Below are 19148 nucleotides of genomic sequence, written 5' to 3'. Positions count from 1 at the left end.
TAGGAAAACTGCAAGATTGTATTTGCTGGAATCGGCTAACTTCAAATGATTGTAAAGTTATAAAGACAATATAAGAGTTTGTAAGCTTGATGACTGTACATATGAGCTTACAGCACACTGACTAGATAGATTCTATAATATATAGACTTTGATGAACTTTGGGCAAACAAGAAAACTATCCAATCATACTGACTAGAAAGATTCTATAATATGTAGATCATTTGCCAAAACCTATATTGGTACACTGCTGTTACATAATTATGCTTCATTCTGCAATGTGAAAATTGACAGAATTCAGGAGGCTGGGGTGGTAAGTAACCTCAATCAAGAAGTGCTACCAGGTAGCAAACATCCCAGACATCTGAGGGAGGCCTATTCTTCGTAAATACATTAAGGCCAAGAAACCCATAAAGGAGAAATATGCTATGAAGAAGCAAGCTCGCTTGATATAGACAGCCCATGAAGATAGATGTGTCCTTTCTGCAGAGTAACGGTGCAAGGAAGACTTTAATTGGTGGAGAACTCTAGCCAAGCCAACAGTTACCAAGGAGGTACAGAACCCAGTCATAACTCCAGCCACAACATCCAATCTCCAGTGCTTAAGTCCTCTGCTGCTTGTAATCCAGGACTTCAGTATCCTCATAGACCTGCCAGAACAAAACGAAATTCAAACACAGTAAGAGACGTATGCATAAAGGAAAACCATATATTGCAGCAAAGCACAGTTAAAAAGAACCTGAAGTACAAATTATAAGGAAGGAAGTGACTTTCTAAGAGACTAGGAAGAATATTGCCTGGTCTTGCTACCATGAACAAGAGACTTTAGACAAAGATGGATCTCTACCTATATATGATATAATGTTGTCTGACACATGGACTGGAAACAAGATTTTTTAACGCCAAATTCATTCTTATTGACATTATTAAAATTTCCAAAATTTGATACAAAAGAAATTCACATGAAATGCTGAATAAAGCAGGCACAGAAACGAAGAAGCTGATTAAAAATTGATAACAGGGTTGCATATAGAAATCTATGTAGATAATTCAACAGTTAGCATAAAATCAACATAACGGGATGCCAACAGTAATTAGTAAAGCATTGATCCTTACACCTAAAAGAAGTCTCTCAATAAGAGGTAAACACAAAGCAAACTGTCATGATTTAGTTGAAGAAACTGATGCCCAATGCAAAACTAAAAGAGGATCAGAACATGCAATATTAACTTCTGAGATTACAAAAAGGTAGGGTGTGTGAGAGATTGAATTGGAACAATGGAATTTATCCAGTCTGACAACAAATTGCAATGATTATCATACAGAAAACAGAAACGGCGGATGAAGCATATCTTTGGTCAATGTACTCTTAAGTTAACCAGTAGACTGCAAAGATTTAAAAGCATTTCTTTCCAGGTGGAATAAGGAGTAATCACCGTCTAGATTTTGCTAATCTTCTTTCAATAGACTAGATGTATATAAGAAGCAGATTAAAGAAGAATAGACAAGAAACCATTTTAAAGGTGTATACTCACAGGATAGAGTATCGTCTAAGCATCTCAAAACTGGATGGATCATTTGCCTGGCAATTGAAAAGACCATCCTGACGTATGTCAACCTTGGAAATCCCCAATGTGTACCAGCAATCATAAGTTTCATTCACCTAAAACAGAAGGTAATGATGTTATGGAGAGAAATGCACAATTAAAATTGAAACGACAAAGTAAATTAATCCAATGGAGATTAGTCGAAGGTTGTAAATTTCCACACTGAAAGCTTCAAATTCAACCGCTACCTTAAATTTATCTTTGGTTAACCATGCAGCTCCAAAAGTCGGTCTACAATTGGATGGAAGGGCTTCATTTGGAGCCTCTGCTAATGCAAGTCTATGCTGGCCTGACCGATCTACATATTCAACCTGTTGTTTGGAGAATATAAATCTACAATATATCACAGAAAGGGCCAACATTTTCTTAAAAGAGTACGTGCAAGAGACATTCAAAAAGAAAAAAAGAAGAAGCCAGACATATGAACTGTACATGATCACAGAGTTGTTTCGTTTCAAATGTTGAATTAAAAGCTAAAACAGGACAACTTTTGTCAACAGATCCTTGCACATGTGACATGTCAGTCCATATGCTTCATCCCACCAGTGACAATTATTGGACCTTAGTCTCATTCCTAACTTAATTATGATATTTAGCGCAACGCCCAGGTACATACCAACTTCCTCATTCTAATTTTTATTTTCTCTACTACCCTTATTCAATCATTTTAAATTTTCTAACTTCCTTATTTGTTGAAAGTTGGTAGGGGAAAAAAAAAAGCAGTTTCAAGACATGCTTGAGCATTTCAAGTTGAAGACTGTGCATTTGTGGTTCTTCTGCCTGCAATAGGTAATATTAAGTTCACAATAATAATCATACTTGAAAGTATTTGGAAGAGCAAGATTTTCTTTATCTAGATAAAAAACTAGTCATAGTCATAGAAGTATTTTGTCCCTTTCTGCATTTTAAGGCTTAGAGACATTTATTTAGAACACATTGATTGAGTAAATCTAAGAATTTATTTACTGTCTAAATAAGAAAAGCAGATTGATTTCCAAAACAACTTTTCTTGATTTATGTTAGATGCTGTCCTTTAGCTTATAGGTACCATTTCTTTCAGTTATATCTATATCACTAACATAACTACAGATGCTTTACTAGTTTTACTCATTAGTCAAGCTATAATGCATTCTTATTTCCAATTATCAAAGTAGTGTAGCCACAACTACTTGGTAAAACAACCATACATTGACCTTCCAACTAAATTTTGCCCTATAAAAGATAAAATGTGTAAATCATTAAATCTATGTACTTGTGAACTTATACCTTATTCTCTCCAGAAGCAACAAAATTTCATTCTTCACAGTAGTACATAACTTTGTCCACCACTTTTAGAAAATACTTTGGCAGAAAGAAAACTTAAGGTATATGTTCTACATTTCTTGTATCAAATGCTAATTCTCTGAAACAGACCATTTACTATCCAGAAAGTAAAAGGATTACGCCAATGGTGAAACTCATTAAGACAAAGTCTTTAAGCAAACTATCATGGGCTCTACTTATGAGGTTAACTGAGAGATCCACATATTAAGAAGCCAAAATCAGATAGGAAACTTAATCAAAATTTTCCATACCTCAAAAACAGATGCCCAATAATAATCATAATGACATCGGAACTTCTTCCTCTCATAAGGATAAAACACATACTTGGCTCTATAATTTAGTAATCCTAGCTCACAGACTTTGGATGATCTCAGATCCACACCTGCAAAAGAAATGAAGCAACATGTGCCCCTCATTAGCATGCACAGAAACCTGAAAGTATCTTCGAGAAATGTCAAATGTATGAGATGCAAGGATGACAAGAGGATCTAACGGACATCCCCTTTGGCACATTCACCAAAATTCTTGCATTTTTTTTATCAAAAAGATATTAATTTATGAGATTCTTCAAGTGATCAATATAAAAGGTTTCTTCAATTTGGTGCTCCTCATTTTTTTCGTAGAGGGTGTGCCTTTCCATCACCAGTACTTGATAGCTCAAGGAATCTACTCCTTGACCACAACTTATCAAGCAAAAAAGGACCACATTTTATATCAATTTTGCATTTGTCTGATTTCAAGACACCTTGAGGAAGGGGACAAAAAATGGCAGATTTCTTTGCGAAATTGGCCAATGAGACTATTCTTGTATATATAAATGAGGCAGCAAGGGAGGTTAGTAGATGTTACAACAGGATTTTAGAGCATTGGCGCTTCACAGAGTGGAGCCCACAACAAAATATTTAACGACAAACAGATGTATTCAACATTAACTATTCGTTCCCTTTTGAGCAGCTCACTTTGTTTCTCAATGCGTTACTAATGCTCTTGCGAATGCCATGATAATTATCTAAAAAAGTTATCTAATGGCAGCAAGAAATGATCAGACAGATGGATCAGTATACCAATTTGATTATTTCCATTTTTTTTCTGCATTGTATCATTTTTCATCAGTTGAAAAAGGCCATTGATACCAAATTATAAAATGTGATGAAACGTTATACCTGACAGCTAGAATGACTTAACAAACATAAATAGTTGACAACAGCAGCACACGGACTCCTCAAAATAATTATCGAGAACAAAAATGCAGCTGAAAAAGGACAATGAGGGAATTATATGCTAAACTGCGTAAGCAGACAATACACAAAATTCAAAATTTTCAGTCATAAAGCCAATTCAACAAATTGAATGCAAAACAATTTTCATACAAAACTGAGCAAGTGATTCAAATTTTTAGTGCCATTTTCAGCATTCAAAACTTCAAAACACCATCTTCCCTTTCCAGTTACAAGAAACATAAGTCACCAAATTCCTAAACACTGACAACATATGCTTGCCTGAAACTATGCTCAATACTTGCATTATTGATTCGCAACATCTTATAAGGAAATCTAGAGACCCTAAGGTTTGAAAAGCAGGAATCTCACATTCTATCAGCAGCAACCAAAACTTCTGATTACTTCTTGTATACTGGCATCCATTCTATTTTTTAATTAATCAAACTTGCATATTTTCCACTGCCTTGCATAAATTCTCCCCCATAAATACTCTAAAGCATGCCTTAAAAATTTTATTAAAATAATTGTGTTTACAGCTACGACCTGATCATACACTCAGACTCCAACTTTTCATCAATCTTCCACCAATTTGCACCAAAACATCCAACCCCATCAAACATTTTCTCAGCTGGGGCATAAGAAATTTCATAGATAACCCTTATTGTATGGTACAAAACAATTTTCTCAAATTTTCATACATTATTCAATCTCATCAACCAATCCAGCAAACGGTACCAAAACGTCCATTTCTTAGAAGGGTTCTTGAAAACTAAGCCAAATCCTCATATCAAACAAAAATTCAGCAACCAAAAATAAAACAAAATGAAGTAGAATTAAGAATAGCTGTCAGTACGCAGAAAATGAATGAAAAAGGGGTAACGAAAGTACTTACTACTGGACAGGATCTTGCACTGAGAAGGAACAGAAATGGGGTTCCAAATTGACAGGTTGCCCAGAACAACAGCTACAAAAACCATAAAAAATGATACAGAAAAAGTTGCCCAAGTGGTGAAAAAGATTTTGAAAAGAATACCAAAAAATATATACAAAGAACTCTTTTTTCTCTTCTCCACCTCTACCTCCACCTCCACCTCCACCTCCACCTCCTCCTCCTCCTCAGTCTCCTCTAGCTCTTCCTTGAAGTCTGGGGAGTCCATAGGGATAAAGGGGCGGTGGAAATGCAGTCAATTAGTGGTGGGATTGAGGATTTTCAAGAGTTTCCGATCTCCACCGGAAATATCTCCGGTGATCGGAGTTTATAAATCGGAGTGTTGGGTGGGAATTTACTTTATGAAAATTTTATTAATATTATTAATATTTCTTTTTTCTGGGGATTCAGGCAGGTCTCAGTCAGCAAAGGCAAGAAGAGGCGGTCAAGAAGAGCTCAAAATATAAAGAAATAATTCTTGAGAAAAAGGAAAATGAGAAAATATCTAATGGAGAAGTCAAAGGTTTGACACTTTGAGGTACGTTTGTTTGTCTGAAATTTGGGGCTAATTTATTAGATTATAGATTAAAAAAAAAAAAATCCGCCAAATACACCTATGTGACATGGGATATTTCTCGTTTCATAGCGGCCGTGCTGATTTAGCACGGACCCATGCGAAGAATTGGCAGCCATGCCCGGTCAACATGGCTACAGACATCCAGTAAAAAAAAAAAAAAAAAAAAAGCGTCAGGCGCCTGACAGTCGCGTGACAAAGGCCGACAAGAGGCATTGTGAATCTTTCATCCTTATTTGGCTTAAGGGCTTACATTTGGCATCTTGGTTGCAGATGGTGTGCACTATCAGGGTGGCTTAATTGTTCAAAATATGAGAGGTCTGTTTGAATTCCTTGTTTTTGTCTCTATTTTTAAAAATTTATTTTTCACATTTCAAATGCTACAATAAATATGTATTTTAAAAATAATTTCAAAAACACTCATATCCAAACATTATATCAAAAATAACTCCAAATGTACATAATATGTATATTTCAATTTGTATATTTATATTAATATAAATTGAAATATACAAATTGAAAATTATATATTTATATATTATATATTATATAAATATTTATATACATTAATATTATACATAATATTGTATATTATACATAATATAATATAATATACATAATATGTAATATTGTATACATAAATGTATAAATATTTATACATAATATATTATGTACATTATATTATAATATATACATTATTAATGTACTTTCATTATTATGTACATTATTGTGTATACTAATGTTATGTATAATATATATTATACATAATATGTAATAAGGTATACATGTATATTATGTATAATATATTATATTATGTATATTGTATTATATATATACAATATTATGTATATTATACAAATTGAAAATTTTATATTATATATTTATATATTATATATTATATAAATATTTATATAATGAAATATACAATAAATATTACAAATTGGAATATTATATAAACACCATATTTATAATATTATAATATTTATAATTAATATTAATGTATATTATATGTATTAAATAATTATATATTATTTATTTATTTATTCATATTACAATATTTTATTTGATTTAAAATATATTTTTATATATTTATAATATATTTATATAATATTATATATTATAGAAATTATATATAATATAATTTATATTATATATTATATATATTATACATTTATATAAATGTACATTTATACATAATATATATATTTATGTATATTTATAATATACATTTATATTATGTATTATATATAATATAATACATGTATAATACATTTATATATTTATATTAATATACATAATATTAATTTTACATTTATACATAATATTAATATATTTATACATAATATTAATATATATTTATAAATATTAATTTATACATTTATATAATGTTCATTTATAATTTATAATTTATAATGATATACACTTATACATTTCTAAATATATTTATATTATGTATTATATATAATATAATATATTTATAATATATTTTTATATTTTTATATAATATATATAAATATATTTATTTATAAATATTTATAAATTATTATAAATGCATAAATGTATATAAATACAAAATTATAAAAATTATAAATTATAAAAATACTCAAAAATATGTTTTAAAAATACCTCTAAAAATAATCCAAAAAACATCGACAGTAAAAGTTTTTCATATAGTTTTTAAAAAACAATCCCAAAAATGACTGATCCAAACGGACTTGTATTTCAAAAACGAAATGCTACAGTTTTGTTTTTGAAAAATAACTCCAAAAACAACTAATCCAAACAGACCGGAGGTTAGTTATAATCTTGTATTATCCAAATAAAAGTTCTTCTTTTCAGAAAAGGTTTTTGATGAATTGGAAAGATTGGTAACTTCAAATTAGCTTCTTCCTGGTGGAAAAAGGATATCAGTTTGACTAAAATTGGAGAAATAAGCTCCAGAGCAGATGCTTTGTTCCATCTTATCTCTCTTGCCTTTCCATCTCCATTCTATTTCGACTTCGAGTTTCGCCAAGGGTATTGATTTACAATCACTTCTTGGAGAAATATGCTACGTGAGCTTAGCCAAGCTTTAGATTTCTGACAAAGAAGGAATTTTTGGAAACCAGACTAGTTGATTTGACTAGACTTGCATCGAATAAAAGGCAGATTTAAACTAGACAATGCAGGTAAAATAGGCAAAGTCTTGGGACACATGGTATACCATATGTTTAACTGCATCAGTGCAAGAAACCAATTTCTAGCTTTGCTCTTCTTAACCACCCTGCATGCCGAGAAAAGTAAATGGCAGACAACTATATGATTGACAAACCCAATTCCTAGAGCTCCAACGTAGTAAAAACAAGAACTTCAGTGAGCTCTGTAAGTAGTAATGATACATAAATTGGTTGAAGGTCAATAGAGAAATCCATGTGTAAATACTGTACATAAATTGGTTTAAACTATTTTTTTTTCGAATGTCAGATGGAGCCGTGTTGACTGTGCACAGCTCCAGCTGATTGCTGCGACTGACACGAGAGTCAGTCATGTCTATCTGTGTCAATCGCAGCCGTGCTGACACAGGCTGATCACACGGAAATTTTGCAGAGTTCTAACAGTGGTAAAATTTAATTTGCTGCCGTTCTGAGTCAGCACGGCAGGTATAGAATGAGAACAAACCCACGTCAGAGGTGCATTTGGCGGATGATTTTTTTTTATACAAATATTCTAAAAAATTAGCCGAAATGGGAAATTTGGGGGAATTAAAAATCATTTTCCTATTATTTTACTGCACTTTTCATGTAAATATATGTATGTAGAAGAAAGTTTTAGCAGGTAAATTGTTAAAATAGTTTATTCTAATAATTACATGAGGGATCTTTTCAATGCACTAATTTATGTAATTTATCATCTTAATTAACGCATTCGCACTTATAGTTGAAGTAAGTTTTTAGTCGTTTTATCGATCTGATTTTGTTACTCAAAATTCTAAAAATGCTAATGAAATCGTAATTTACATAGGGTTTGATTACATAATTTTCTAATATTTTTTGTTATTTATTAGTAAGAAAATAAAAGTAAATGTAATAATAATAATAATACTACTACTACTTCTAATATAATTTTGTGTATTAATTATTTAATTTTAGGTTCTCTTAAATGCAAGCACCATATTGGACAAAACAAACTAGAAGTAAGGAAAAAAAAAAAAAAAAAAAGAGGCAAAAAGATGAACCAAATTGAAGATTCTCTTTTTTTCTTTTTTGGTCTTGATTTAACTTAACAGGAAACTGAAGATTAGAAAGAAGAAAAGTAGAAATATCTTGGGTGGCACCTAAACAAATGGACAAGGGTTGACTTACACCGTCTAGGAGAACGATCCGCTTGGACTGAAAGTCTGCTGAAACTCCTCTCAAAGCTTATCCGCTGTGTGTGTGTGTGTGTGTGTTTTTTTTGGGCATTTTTAAAGAGAGGAAAATATTGTAAATTTGAGATTCATTTGATAAAAGTTCATCAATCATGATTGTTATAACTATGATTAGCAAGTTAATGGTAATGAATTTTTAGTAATAAAATTTCTTATATTTTTTCATGACTCTCTCCTAGTTTTTTTCTTTAGCTTTTTAATTTTTAATTTAAAATATGAGATATATGGATAAGTGAACATTGATTCCCTTAGGAAAAAAAAAATTAATTAATCACAAAACTCTTAAAATGGGCCAATCATGCCCATTAACTTGCTCCGACTAACCTTAATCAAAATGTAAGTTCTATTATCCTTAATCAAACTGTAATTTCAATTATGATTAATTTTGTGATTCGTTCTTTAGACCTTATAATTACAAAATTTACAAGTTATTAGTAAGTGGTGTCGTGTGATATTACAGTGATGACTTGAATATTTGATGGCTACAAGTTTTACTGGTGACGGCATAGACCACTTCACAGAAGTATTTGTCTTCTTAATATTCTCACTTTTTGACAATTAGCTGTGGCTGGAGCTCGTCTTGTGTGTTTATATCATTGGTTATTGTCTCATCACAAAAGAGATTGGAAAATGTCCACTTTTCAGCCCCGTTGCTTGGGGAGTGTGATCAATTCGGTCCCGGTTATTTCAACAAAGACATATTTAGTCCCTAAAGTTTTGATTTTTTGATCAATTAGAAACAATTGACATTTAATTATTCTTTTTTTTAATTTTAGATATTTTATTGTATAAATAGAAGGTTTTGAATCCAAAACGTCCTACGTACATACAGTCGCTCCCATCTTATCACTTAATTCAACCCTCCTTTGATATTTAATCTTTCAATTTGGGCTAAAATTGACATTTTAATCACTAAATTTGGATAGAATAAAGTATGTGAGGGGGCGTATTGTTAGTGAAAAGAATTGGGAGAGGCAAAATTCATTGGACTCTCAAAATTTATTAGACAAAATTCATTACAATTTGAATAAAAAATAAGGATAAATGTGTCAAATGGTTGGTTGTAAAGAATTATAAGGAAGTTGAAATAGGTCGAGTCTCATGAATTTTACCCGCCGTCCCCTCACCCCACATTTTATTCAATCCAAATTAAGTGATTAAACTTTGATTTCAATCCAAATTGAGTGATTAAGCATCAATTCTCCCTAATTGGTCAACAAACAAAAGCTACCGGACTAAATGTGTTTCTGCTGACACAATAAGGGACCTAATTGATCCAACTCCCAAACAATGAGGATAGAAAGTGTATTTTTTCCAAAGAAAAACTCAATGTTCTAACAAGCAAGGTTTCTTGGGGTCAATAAAGTCCTTTAATTGTAACAATCTCTATTCCAACGGAAATTGGATCAAATTAGGGATGTACTCCATTCAAATTGATCGAAATAAAATCTGTACAAAGGTATGGACATAAGTGGTAAGTCTAGCAATATACATCTTGCAACCCTAAAAGTTTCAAAACTAATTTTTTAAGTATGTCATCCAAAACAAACTTCAAATAAATTGCAAAAAAAAACCTGAAAGACCTAAAAATCTAAGGGGGTAACAAAAAAAAAAAAAAGAAGTCTTTTGACTGTACAATTGAATTCATTTCTTTCTTTTCTCCATACATGCAATTGAGAATTTGCCTGAACCAAGTGAGATTTCTACCACTATGCCATCTAACTCAAAGTTCATCTTTCTTCCAATTCCTTTTCATCTTGGGGCCAATGGGACCTTCTTCTCCAAAAAGTTCATTTGGAAATAAATTAACCAAACTTTGAAAAATTGATTTGTAAACTCCTATCAAAATATTTTCCACAAATTTCACTAAAAGACCAAGGTTGTATGTCACTCTTGGTCCCCATTCTCTAGCATAGTACAGCCATGGTGGCTTCACAATTGGTGGACTAAGATAATCAGCTGAAACTATCACATACCTACCTCCAGTGTCCAAAATTAAGTTGCTTTTAGCCATATCATTCCTTATTCCAAATCCAGCAGCACCTTGTAAATCCAAACCTGGCTTTGAATAAAATGCATGGCCATGCAAAGATGAATAGGCCACAAATTTGTTACTTCCATTTTGAAATTCAAGAAATGATGCATCAATCCATGTTCCAGAACTGTGTTGGGAGAAAAAAACTTTTTGCAGCATTCCATTGAAATTGCTGATTCTTAGAGTCATGTGCTCCCAGTCACCAACATGTTCTCCAAGTTTGCTTAGTGAAATATCAATAGGTCCAAATTTAAGCATCCCAGGTCCATTAAATGGGCAGAAAATCCAAATAACTATGTCACTATATGTTCCACCAAACATTGATTTCACATGAAGATATGCCTCAGAGCTTGGAAAATTGCCTTTCTTGAGTTTCTCTTTTGACGTTTCATCAGCAGGAAGGTCCAGCCAATATCTTCCATCATCTAAACCACCTCGTGGAAGATTTTCACCTTGGAATTTGATTGGACTAGGGGTTGATTCTTGTCCCTTTGTGTATAGTAACGCTCCATTGGAAAAAAACCAATTTACTGAAGAGGGAAGGTAAGTTTCTTGGGGATGAAAGTATATCAATAGAGAATATGTCTGAAATAGTGCATGAATTTGCCTTAAGTTGGGCATGGATTCAATGGAAAATAAGGAGAAATTGTTGTTTTTCAAGCAAGATACAGATGTGAGTGCATCTGCATCCCAATTTTTCATGAATATGAATGAACCAACAGGCACACCTTGATCCAGGGTCCCTCTAGCACTTGGTCTTAGACTATATGCACTGAATCCATCAGCACTAATTGATGAACTTTCACCCCAAATCCATTTCTCAATATCACAGTCATGAGTGAAATCGGACCGAACGCATCGGATTTTGTCCAGGGAAGGCTTCTCTGATGCGCTGGTAACAACATAACCTGCAGCTTCATAACCATCAGGTGGAATTGGATACCAAATGTAACCAGGGCCACTTTGCCTGATTTTGGACAGCTCAGTGCTCCAGACTAGTGTGTAATCGATAGGGCTTTTTAGAGTTTCCGGCCGACCGATGGTGTTAGCGACAACTTTTCCGACAAATAATGAGCCGAAAAGAGGTTGATCATTAGGTTGGCTATAGCTTCCAAGCATGAAAAATCCATCTGGTATTTCTGAAGGCTCGTAAAATGTAGCTCCAAGGTCCTTCGGTCCACCTTGGTACACTGCCCATATTTTCTTAAAAGTTGTAACTTGGTACACATGAAGTCCTCCTAGGTCAATATATCCTCTAGCGAAGCCACCACCTATTTTATGCACAAAAGAAAGGAAAAATCAACAATGGTTATAAGTTAGAAACGACTTAAGATATCATCCACTAATTTTAAGGTAGCATAAGGAATAATATTAACCTGGAGGCCATGTTGGTAATGGAAAGGGAAATTCAAATGTGGAATGGACTGGCAAATTGGTTTCTTTCATTGCTGGTCTGGTAAATGGAGGACCAAGAAGAATGCACAGAAGACTAGAGCTTACAAAACAAATTAAGATTACGAAAACTTGACAATGAAAATGCATGTTGCAAACATGGGGAGCCAATTCATTAGAAAGTTGATATATAAGACGAGTTCACCCCCACAAAATCTACACACCAAGAAATGAATTTATACTCTCGTGCAAGTTATGATCTTTTGGTCCAATCACAAGCTTTCTTATAACCTAGTGTTGCAAGCTATTTAAGTGTAATGTTTTCTGCTTTTTCTTCTTACTCATGATTTTGTTATTTGTTTATTCTTTGTTCTGGTTCTTCTAACTCACATTTTTAGCAAAAACTTGCACCAGAATTAACTACTTATGCAAGTAAATGGACAGGATTTTTGAAACTTTTAGAGCCAGAAGGATGAGATATGCCAAATTGATTCCCTTGTGCTCAATTCATGAGCAATACAAAGACAAATTGAGGAAAGAAAGAGCAATGAGTACTTTTATACATCAATTTAAATAGTTAAACATCTTTAGGACTTGACGAAAGGATGCTAAAGTACTGTTGGTGATGTTGCATTTTCGTGACGTCCTTGAAGTTTTCTTGTGTCATTGACATAATTACTAAAGAATCAAACTACTATAAGTGACCAATAGATGGTTAATCATATTTGGCTAGAAGTCTTTTTCATAGGTTACTCAGATAATTAGATTAGCCACTTCTTGATTATTTGTAGGAATCTGGTGGCAAACAACAAATTATATTCTTCCCTCAAAGGATCGACAAGAAACACAAGGGGGAAAAATGAGAGAGACTCAAAGCATAAGCTTTGGCTTGAGTAATTAACAACCCTTGATTCTTGAACCAGACATGCCTTCTTCTCAAGAAATTAATATTCATCAGATGAGACACGGATAGCGTAACATCTTGGGGGGATCTTTGCATGGTTTTTGTCAGTAATAAGAACATTCCGTGGAGAATTTAACATAATCAATAGGACATGAAACGCCAAACTATTCCCACGTCTTCAAGAAAATGACGAGCATCGAATGTAATGACACTATGTAATATGGGACAAAGAACTAAAATCTTGGCGTGTAATTGTTAACCTCAAGCTAATTAGGGATCAAGGTTGAAGGCCTCTGTTACTTCATCTCTCACCTCTTGCTAGCTACAAGCTATTAACCCATGAAAATATTATACTAAACGACATGCATCAAAGTAAGTATTTTAAAAAAATTCATATATTAAGCGATATGTGACTTAAACGATAAAAAAAAAAGTAAAAGATAATCCACTTTCTTGATTTTAGAAATTCTCATATTTGTATATATCGTTAAGAAATGTCGTGATATGAACGTGCAGCTACCTTCCCTTCGAAATGTTGCAAATGACTAGCTAAATTTTTTATTTGCAAAAACTAGACCGCATTACTCGGCTTCTTCGCCAACAAGTTTTGAACTAGACTTGGTAGGGTACGCCAGGCCCAGGCTTTAGTGCCACGCCAAGGCGACGCTCGAGAGCCCCGGTAGCAAGCTACCGAACTGGGCTCTCCCACTTAAAAATTTGAATTAATATCGTGTGGGCCGATGGCCCACGTATCAGATATTAAACTGATAAGAACAGATACTACACTTGATCTTAGCCAAAAGGCCGAGAAAGGTATGCTTTTCTTTGTATTGGGTTACATTATTTATAGCCTCGCAATTGCCGACTCTTCCTCTCGTTGGCCGATGTGGGATTAAAAACGTTGCGTCCACCCTCAAAGGGAAAGAGATTAAATGGCTTCTATTGGTCCCATGACTCCAAATTTCCTCACGAGTATAAATTTTGCATTTTGATTTGTTTGATTTACTTCGCAATTAATTGTAAAATCTTCTATTGAGGCTCAAGTTTTTGGGATTCTAATGCCGAGATGCGACAAATTTTATACCGCTTTTAAACGATGGAATATGTATGTTTGTGCTTGGAAAGGAGATTATTTGAAAAAATTATTTGAAGTAACAATGTAATATTTTTTGTGATATGATATATTTAAGATAAAATGGTGATTAAAAATTCTTTTGGTACGATGGAATATGTATGTTTTTGCTTGGAAAGGAGATTATTTAAAAAAAATTATTTGAAGTAACATTGTAATACTTTTTGTAATGTGATATATTTGGAATAAAATAGTAATTGAAAATTCTTTTGATACCAGTTATTGAACATATAAGAAGTTAAAAGGACCATCACAAGTTCTGTGACAACATTGTATCGTAAGCCTTGAAATTGTAACATATGTTTACAACTTTTTCCACTTTATGGTCAAAATACTTGTAACCAACACAACGAGGGATGGCAACGGGGCGGGGTTGGGGCGGGGGACCCCTCCCCTGCCCCCGGCCCTGTTGCTTATTAATTCTCCCCAAGCCCCGTCCCACTCCGCTTTCCTCCGCGGGGTTAACAAAATTTTATTATAGTTAAATTTTAATAAATAATCAAGTACTGAAATATCAACACATCACCAAGTTATTATTCATTGTAATTTTACAATTGAAACTCATAAAAACAATCAAACAAAAGTTATTTGAATACAATCCAATATGATGAAATAAATACAACTAAAATAGTCAAGTTTTCACTTTTGGTACAAATACAATCACTAATTCATTATTGTGTTTGTGCTTTTTTTTTTTGAGAAAAAAGTGTTATTCTATTAAGTGTAATTAGAAATTTAGTATAAATGCATTAGTAAATTTAGTATAACTAATTAATAAATTCTATTAGTAGACATGCCTAATTATTCGTATAATTGATAATATCAATTATATTACATACACTAATATACATTATATAATACATCTAACTAATAATATCATTTTCATAAGTTTATAACTAATTAAATTACATATTATATATATATATATATATATATTTACATATATACTTTTTTTTGCGGGGGATGGGGCGGGGGTATACTCCCTCGCCCCATTTCTAAACAGGGAGAAAAAATTCCCCCCGCCCCCGCCCCAGCCCCCGCCCTGAGAGCCCCCCGCGGGGCGGGTGCCCCCATTGCCATCCCTACAAACAACGTTAGCTTGGTTAAATTTGTTAATTTTAGTTATTACGATTCATTAAAAAAAAGGCAGAAATTAAGTAGCCAAATGGATATAATTGATAACCAATATTGATTTGCCATATAATTTGCTATTGACCATCAAACTAATTGAAGAAAATGAACTAAACAAACGATTGAATTAGGGGTATCTCATAGCCTTGATGAGCCTTATTGAATATAATATTTTAATATTATGAAATTACCAAATGCTTTTAGGTTTGGAGTCGCTAAATTTACAACAAATATCACTTTGCCTATCATTATAAAATAAATTTACCCAATAATAGATAATTAATATTAACTTCAATTATTTTTTACTTAATTTTTAAAAATTTCTCCATTTGATCATAAATGCTTTAAAATACATTGACATTCTAAATGCAACTAAAATAATATCACTTATTTCCATTAAATTGTTATCTCGTGCAATATATGCAGGGACAAAATTCTAGTAGCATACATGCTTCAATTAGGATGTGATTATGTGGTGTGTACGTAAGAATGAGAGCAAGAAAAGAGATGTAAAGAGAAATAGTATTGTATTACTAAGGTTGTCCGAGATTTTGGAGATCAAGTGAAAGTTCGTTACTTAAAATTTTCCACACATATTAAGGGATAATTAAATGGGACACATGTTAAGTGAAATTAATTAATTTCTCACTTACAATTTTGAGTATCGTATTCCTATGCTTTTCCAAGAAATATGGGGGATTGTTGTTAATTATGCACAATGCTAAAAAGAGTGCAGTGACAAACACTCAAACATAAGTATGGGTGGGGCTAAATCCACACCTCCACAATCTAAACCCACACCCTTATAACTAAATTGACCCAAAAACCCATAGGATTTATAGGGAGAAACTTTTTCCATCAAAAAATAGTCTTTTTTGGTGAAAATAGATGATACCAATTTGCATTTAAAATTTTCACCATTATGACTGATCTTAAAATTTCTAATATTTTTTTAATTTACTTTGATGGCATTTATTTGTTCCCTTCTTTGGTGAAGAAAATGTTTTTCTCTCTTTTTATCGTGTAAAAGGAGATGAGAGATTTTTTTAAAAATTGTGTTAAGAAAATATTTTTACCTTTTTGGCGCATTATACTTCAAAGTTGATTTAAGTATAATTCTAGAAAACACCAGATCAATAACTAAGATGATGGTATCAAACAATTTTGATTAATTAAAATTTGTAATTAGACATCTCTTGCTATATGAAAAAAAGCTTTGTATTGAAAAAAGTTTCTATTAATCTCCTAAGGGCTTTATTGTCATCTTAATGCTAGGGGTGTGGATTTAGATTGAGGTAACGTGGATTTAGCCCCATCCCATAAGTATTTGTTATGAAAAAAATATCAATTATTCTGCCTATAAAAATGGAATAAATATTAAATGATTGACCTCTTCGATGCATATATAAGCAATACCAATAATTTTTTCTTTTTTCCAATTAAGAATGTCGTTATCTATGAAAGGATCATGTTTAAGAGCCATAAGAAAAAGAAAGTACCCAAATGTGGCTGCTATTCCGTGCTGCCTTTTTTCTATATTTTTATTCAATTATTGACTGAGTATTCCCACGTCTTCAAGAAAATGACGAGCATCGAATGTAATGACACTGTAATATGGGACAAAGAACTAAAATCTGGCACGTAATTGTTAACCTCAAAGCTAATTAGGGATCAAGGTTAAACGATAAAAAAAAAATAAAAGATGATCCACTTTCTTGATTTTAGAAATTCTCATATTTGTATATATCGTTAAGGAATGTCGTGATTTACGGTTACTTTTTGTAGGTAAACAACATTAACAGCTATCTTGTTATTCCCCTTATGTGCAAATTCTTAAAAATCAAATGGAGCCGACTTCTTCACCCACGTATCCCTATTTCATCTCCTTTGCTAGGGGCAATAAGATCAGTGCCAATGGCTAATTAGTCCACAACACTTATCAACCACAGCATTTGGCACTCCCCGGCCAAAGAAGTAATTTGAATAGAATGCTGAAAAATTTATATGTTTAAACTTGTTGCACAATTATGTTTTATGCGCCCAATTAAGGGTAGAACAATTAGAAAAAGCATAGCCAACAAAACAATTAGCCAAAGCATTGGCCACAACAAAATGCTTTTGCTACAACCTCAATATAGCCAACAGTATATTTATGCAATATTTATCGGTACCATAAAAATTTTCACGTTAAAGGACTCATATATATTTATAGAGAATTTTTACTTCCTTATATCAAAAAATAGTTTGAAACGAAAAAAATGGGTACCATGTCCAAAACTTGTAGGGTTGTCAACGGGTCGGGTCCGGGCCGGAATTCATTATTCCGGACCCGGACCCGAATTACTATACCGGATTCGGATCCGACCCGTTTATCCGGCGGGTCTTTTATTCTATGTTCCGGATCCGGACCCGGCGGGTCTCGGATCCAGGTCGGGTCTACCAGAACAAATTTAGCAAAATTTATAATTTCTAATAAAAATGAGAAAAAAATATATTTGTAAACTAATTTCTAACTAATGCAAAGAAAAAACCAAATAAGAAAAGAAATCAAATTGACTTTACTCAAATACATCACCCTAATCAAATTATATTGATAAATATATATTTTTTAAATTATTAATTCATTTATATTCGGATCCGGGTTTAATACAGGTCGGAATACTATATTCCGTATCCGACCCGTTTTTTTGTTTGACAAAGAATCCAGATCCGGGTAACAGAATTATATCCCTACCTATACCCGCAATAATTTCACGAATCCGATCCGGATCTAGACCCGACCCGTTAACAGGCCTAAAAATGAACGTGCAGCTACCTTCCCTTCGAAATGTTGCAAATGACTAGCTAAATTTTTTATTTGCAAAAACTAGACCGCATAACTGGGCTTCTTCGCCAACAAGTTTTGAACTAGACTTGGTAGGGTACGCCAGGCCCAGGCTTTAGTGCCACGCCAAGGCGACGCTCGAGAGCCCCAGTAGCAAGCTACCGATCTGGGCTCTCCCCTTTAAAAAATTGAGTTAATATCGTGTGAGCCGATGGCCCACGTATCAGATATTAAACTGATAAGAACAGATACTACACTTGATCTTAGCCAAAAGGCCGAGAAAGGTATGCTTTTCTTTGTATTGGGTTACATTATTTATAGCCTTGCAATTGCCGACTCTTCCTCTCGTTGGCCGATGTGGGATTAAAAACGTTGCATCCACCCTCCTCAAGTTTTTAGCTGTGCTTTAAAGGGAAAGAAATTAAATGGCTTCTATTGGTCCCATGACTCAAAATTCCTCACGAGTATAAATTTTGCATTTTGATTTGTTTGATTTACTTCGCAATTAATTGTAAAATCTTCTATTGAGGCTCAAGTTTTTGGGATTCTACTGCCGAGGATGCGGCAAATTTTATACCGCTTTTAAACGATGGAATATGTATGTTTGTGCTTGGAAAGGAGGTTGGAAAAGGTGGTTGGAAATTATGTGTATGATGCAAGCAAAACTAAGGTTCC

General features: G+C 32.9%; 2 protein-coding genes and 2 non-coding genes across 4 annotated transcripts; all 4 read right to left on the bottom strand.

Annotated features, from left to right (window-relative positions):
• LOC113706447 (uncharacterized) lies at positions 1-5479 on the bottom strand. Its single transcript, XM_027228348.2, has 5 exons — positions 5040-5479; positions 3179-3309; positions 1793-1915; positions 1533-1660; positions 1-647 (listed from the first exon to the last, which is right to left on the bottom strand). The coding sequence occupies exons 1-5, from the start codon at positions 5302-5304 to the stop codon at positions 335-337; spliced, it is 960 nt and encodes a 319-aa protein (XP_027084149.1). The 5' UTR covers positions 5305-5479; the 3' UTR covers positions 1-334.
• Positions 5480-10679: 5200 nt separating this feature from the next.
• LOC113705701 (hypothetical protein At1g04090-like) lies at positions 10680-12930 on the bottom strand. Its single transcript, XM_027227619.2, has 2 exons — positions 12467-12930; positions 10680-12361 (listed from the first exon to the last, which is right to left on the bottom strand). Exons 1-2 carry the CDS (start codon positions 12630-12632, stop codon positions 10779-10781), a joined length of 1749 nt encoding a protein of 582 aa, XP_027083420.2. The 5' UTR covers positions 12633-12930; the 3' UTR covers positions 10680-10778.
• A 1077-nt stretch (positions 12931-14007) lies between these two features.
• Positions 14008-14203, bottom strand: LOC113707512 (U2 spliceosomal RNA). The gene has a single exon (XR_003452240.2). It is a non-coding gene; the product is annotated as a U2 spliceosomal RNA (small nuclear RNA).
• A 4362-nt stretch (positions 14204-18565) lies between these two features.
• Positions 18566-18761, bottom strand: LOC113707500 (U2 spliceosomal RNA). The gene has a single exon (XR_003452229.1). It is a non-coding gene; the product is annotated as a U2 spliceosomal RNA (small nuclear RNA).
• Positions 18762-19148: the final 387 nt, after the last annotated feature.

Source organism: Coffea arabica, chromosome 8c (assembly GCF_036785885.1).
Source record: "Coffea arabica cultivar ET-39 chromosome 8c, Coffea Arabica ET-39 HiFi, whole genome shotgun sequence".
Lineage (NCBI taxonomy): Eukaryota > Viridiplantae > Streptophyta > Magnoliopsida > Gentianales > Rubiaceae > Coffea > Coffea arabica.
This window is presented reverse-complemented; position numbering and strand designations above follow the sequence as displayed.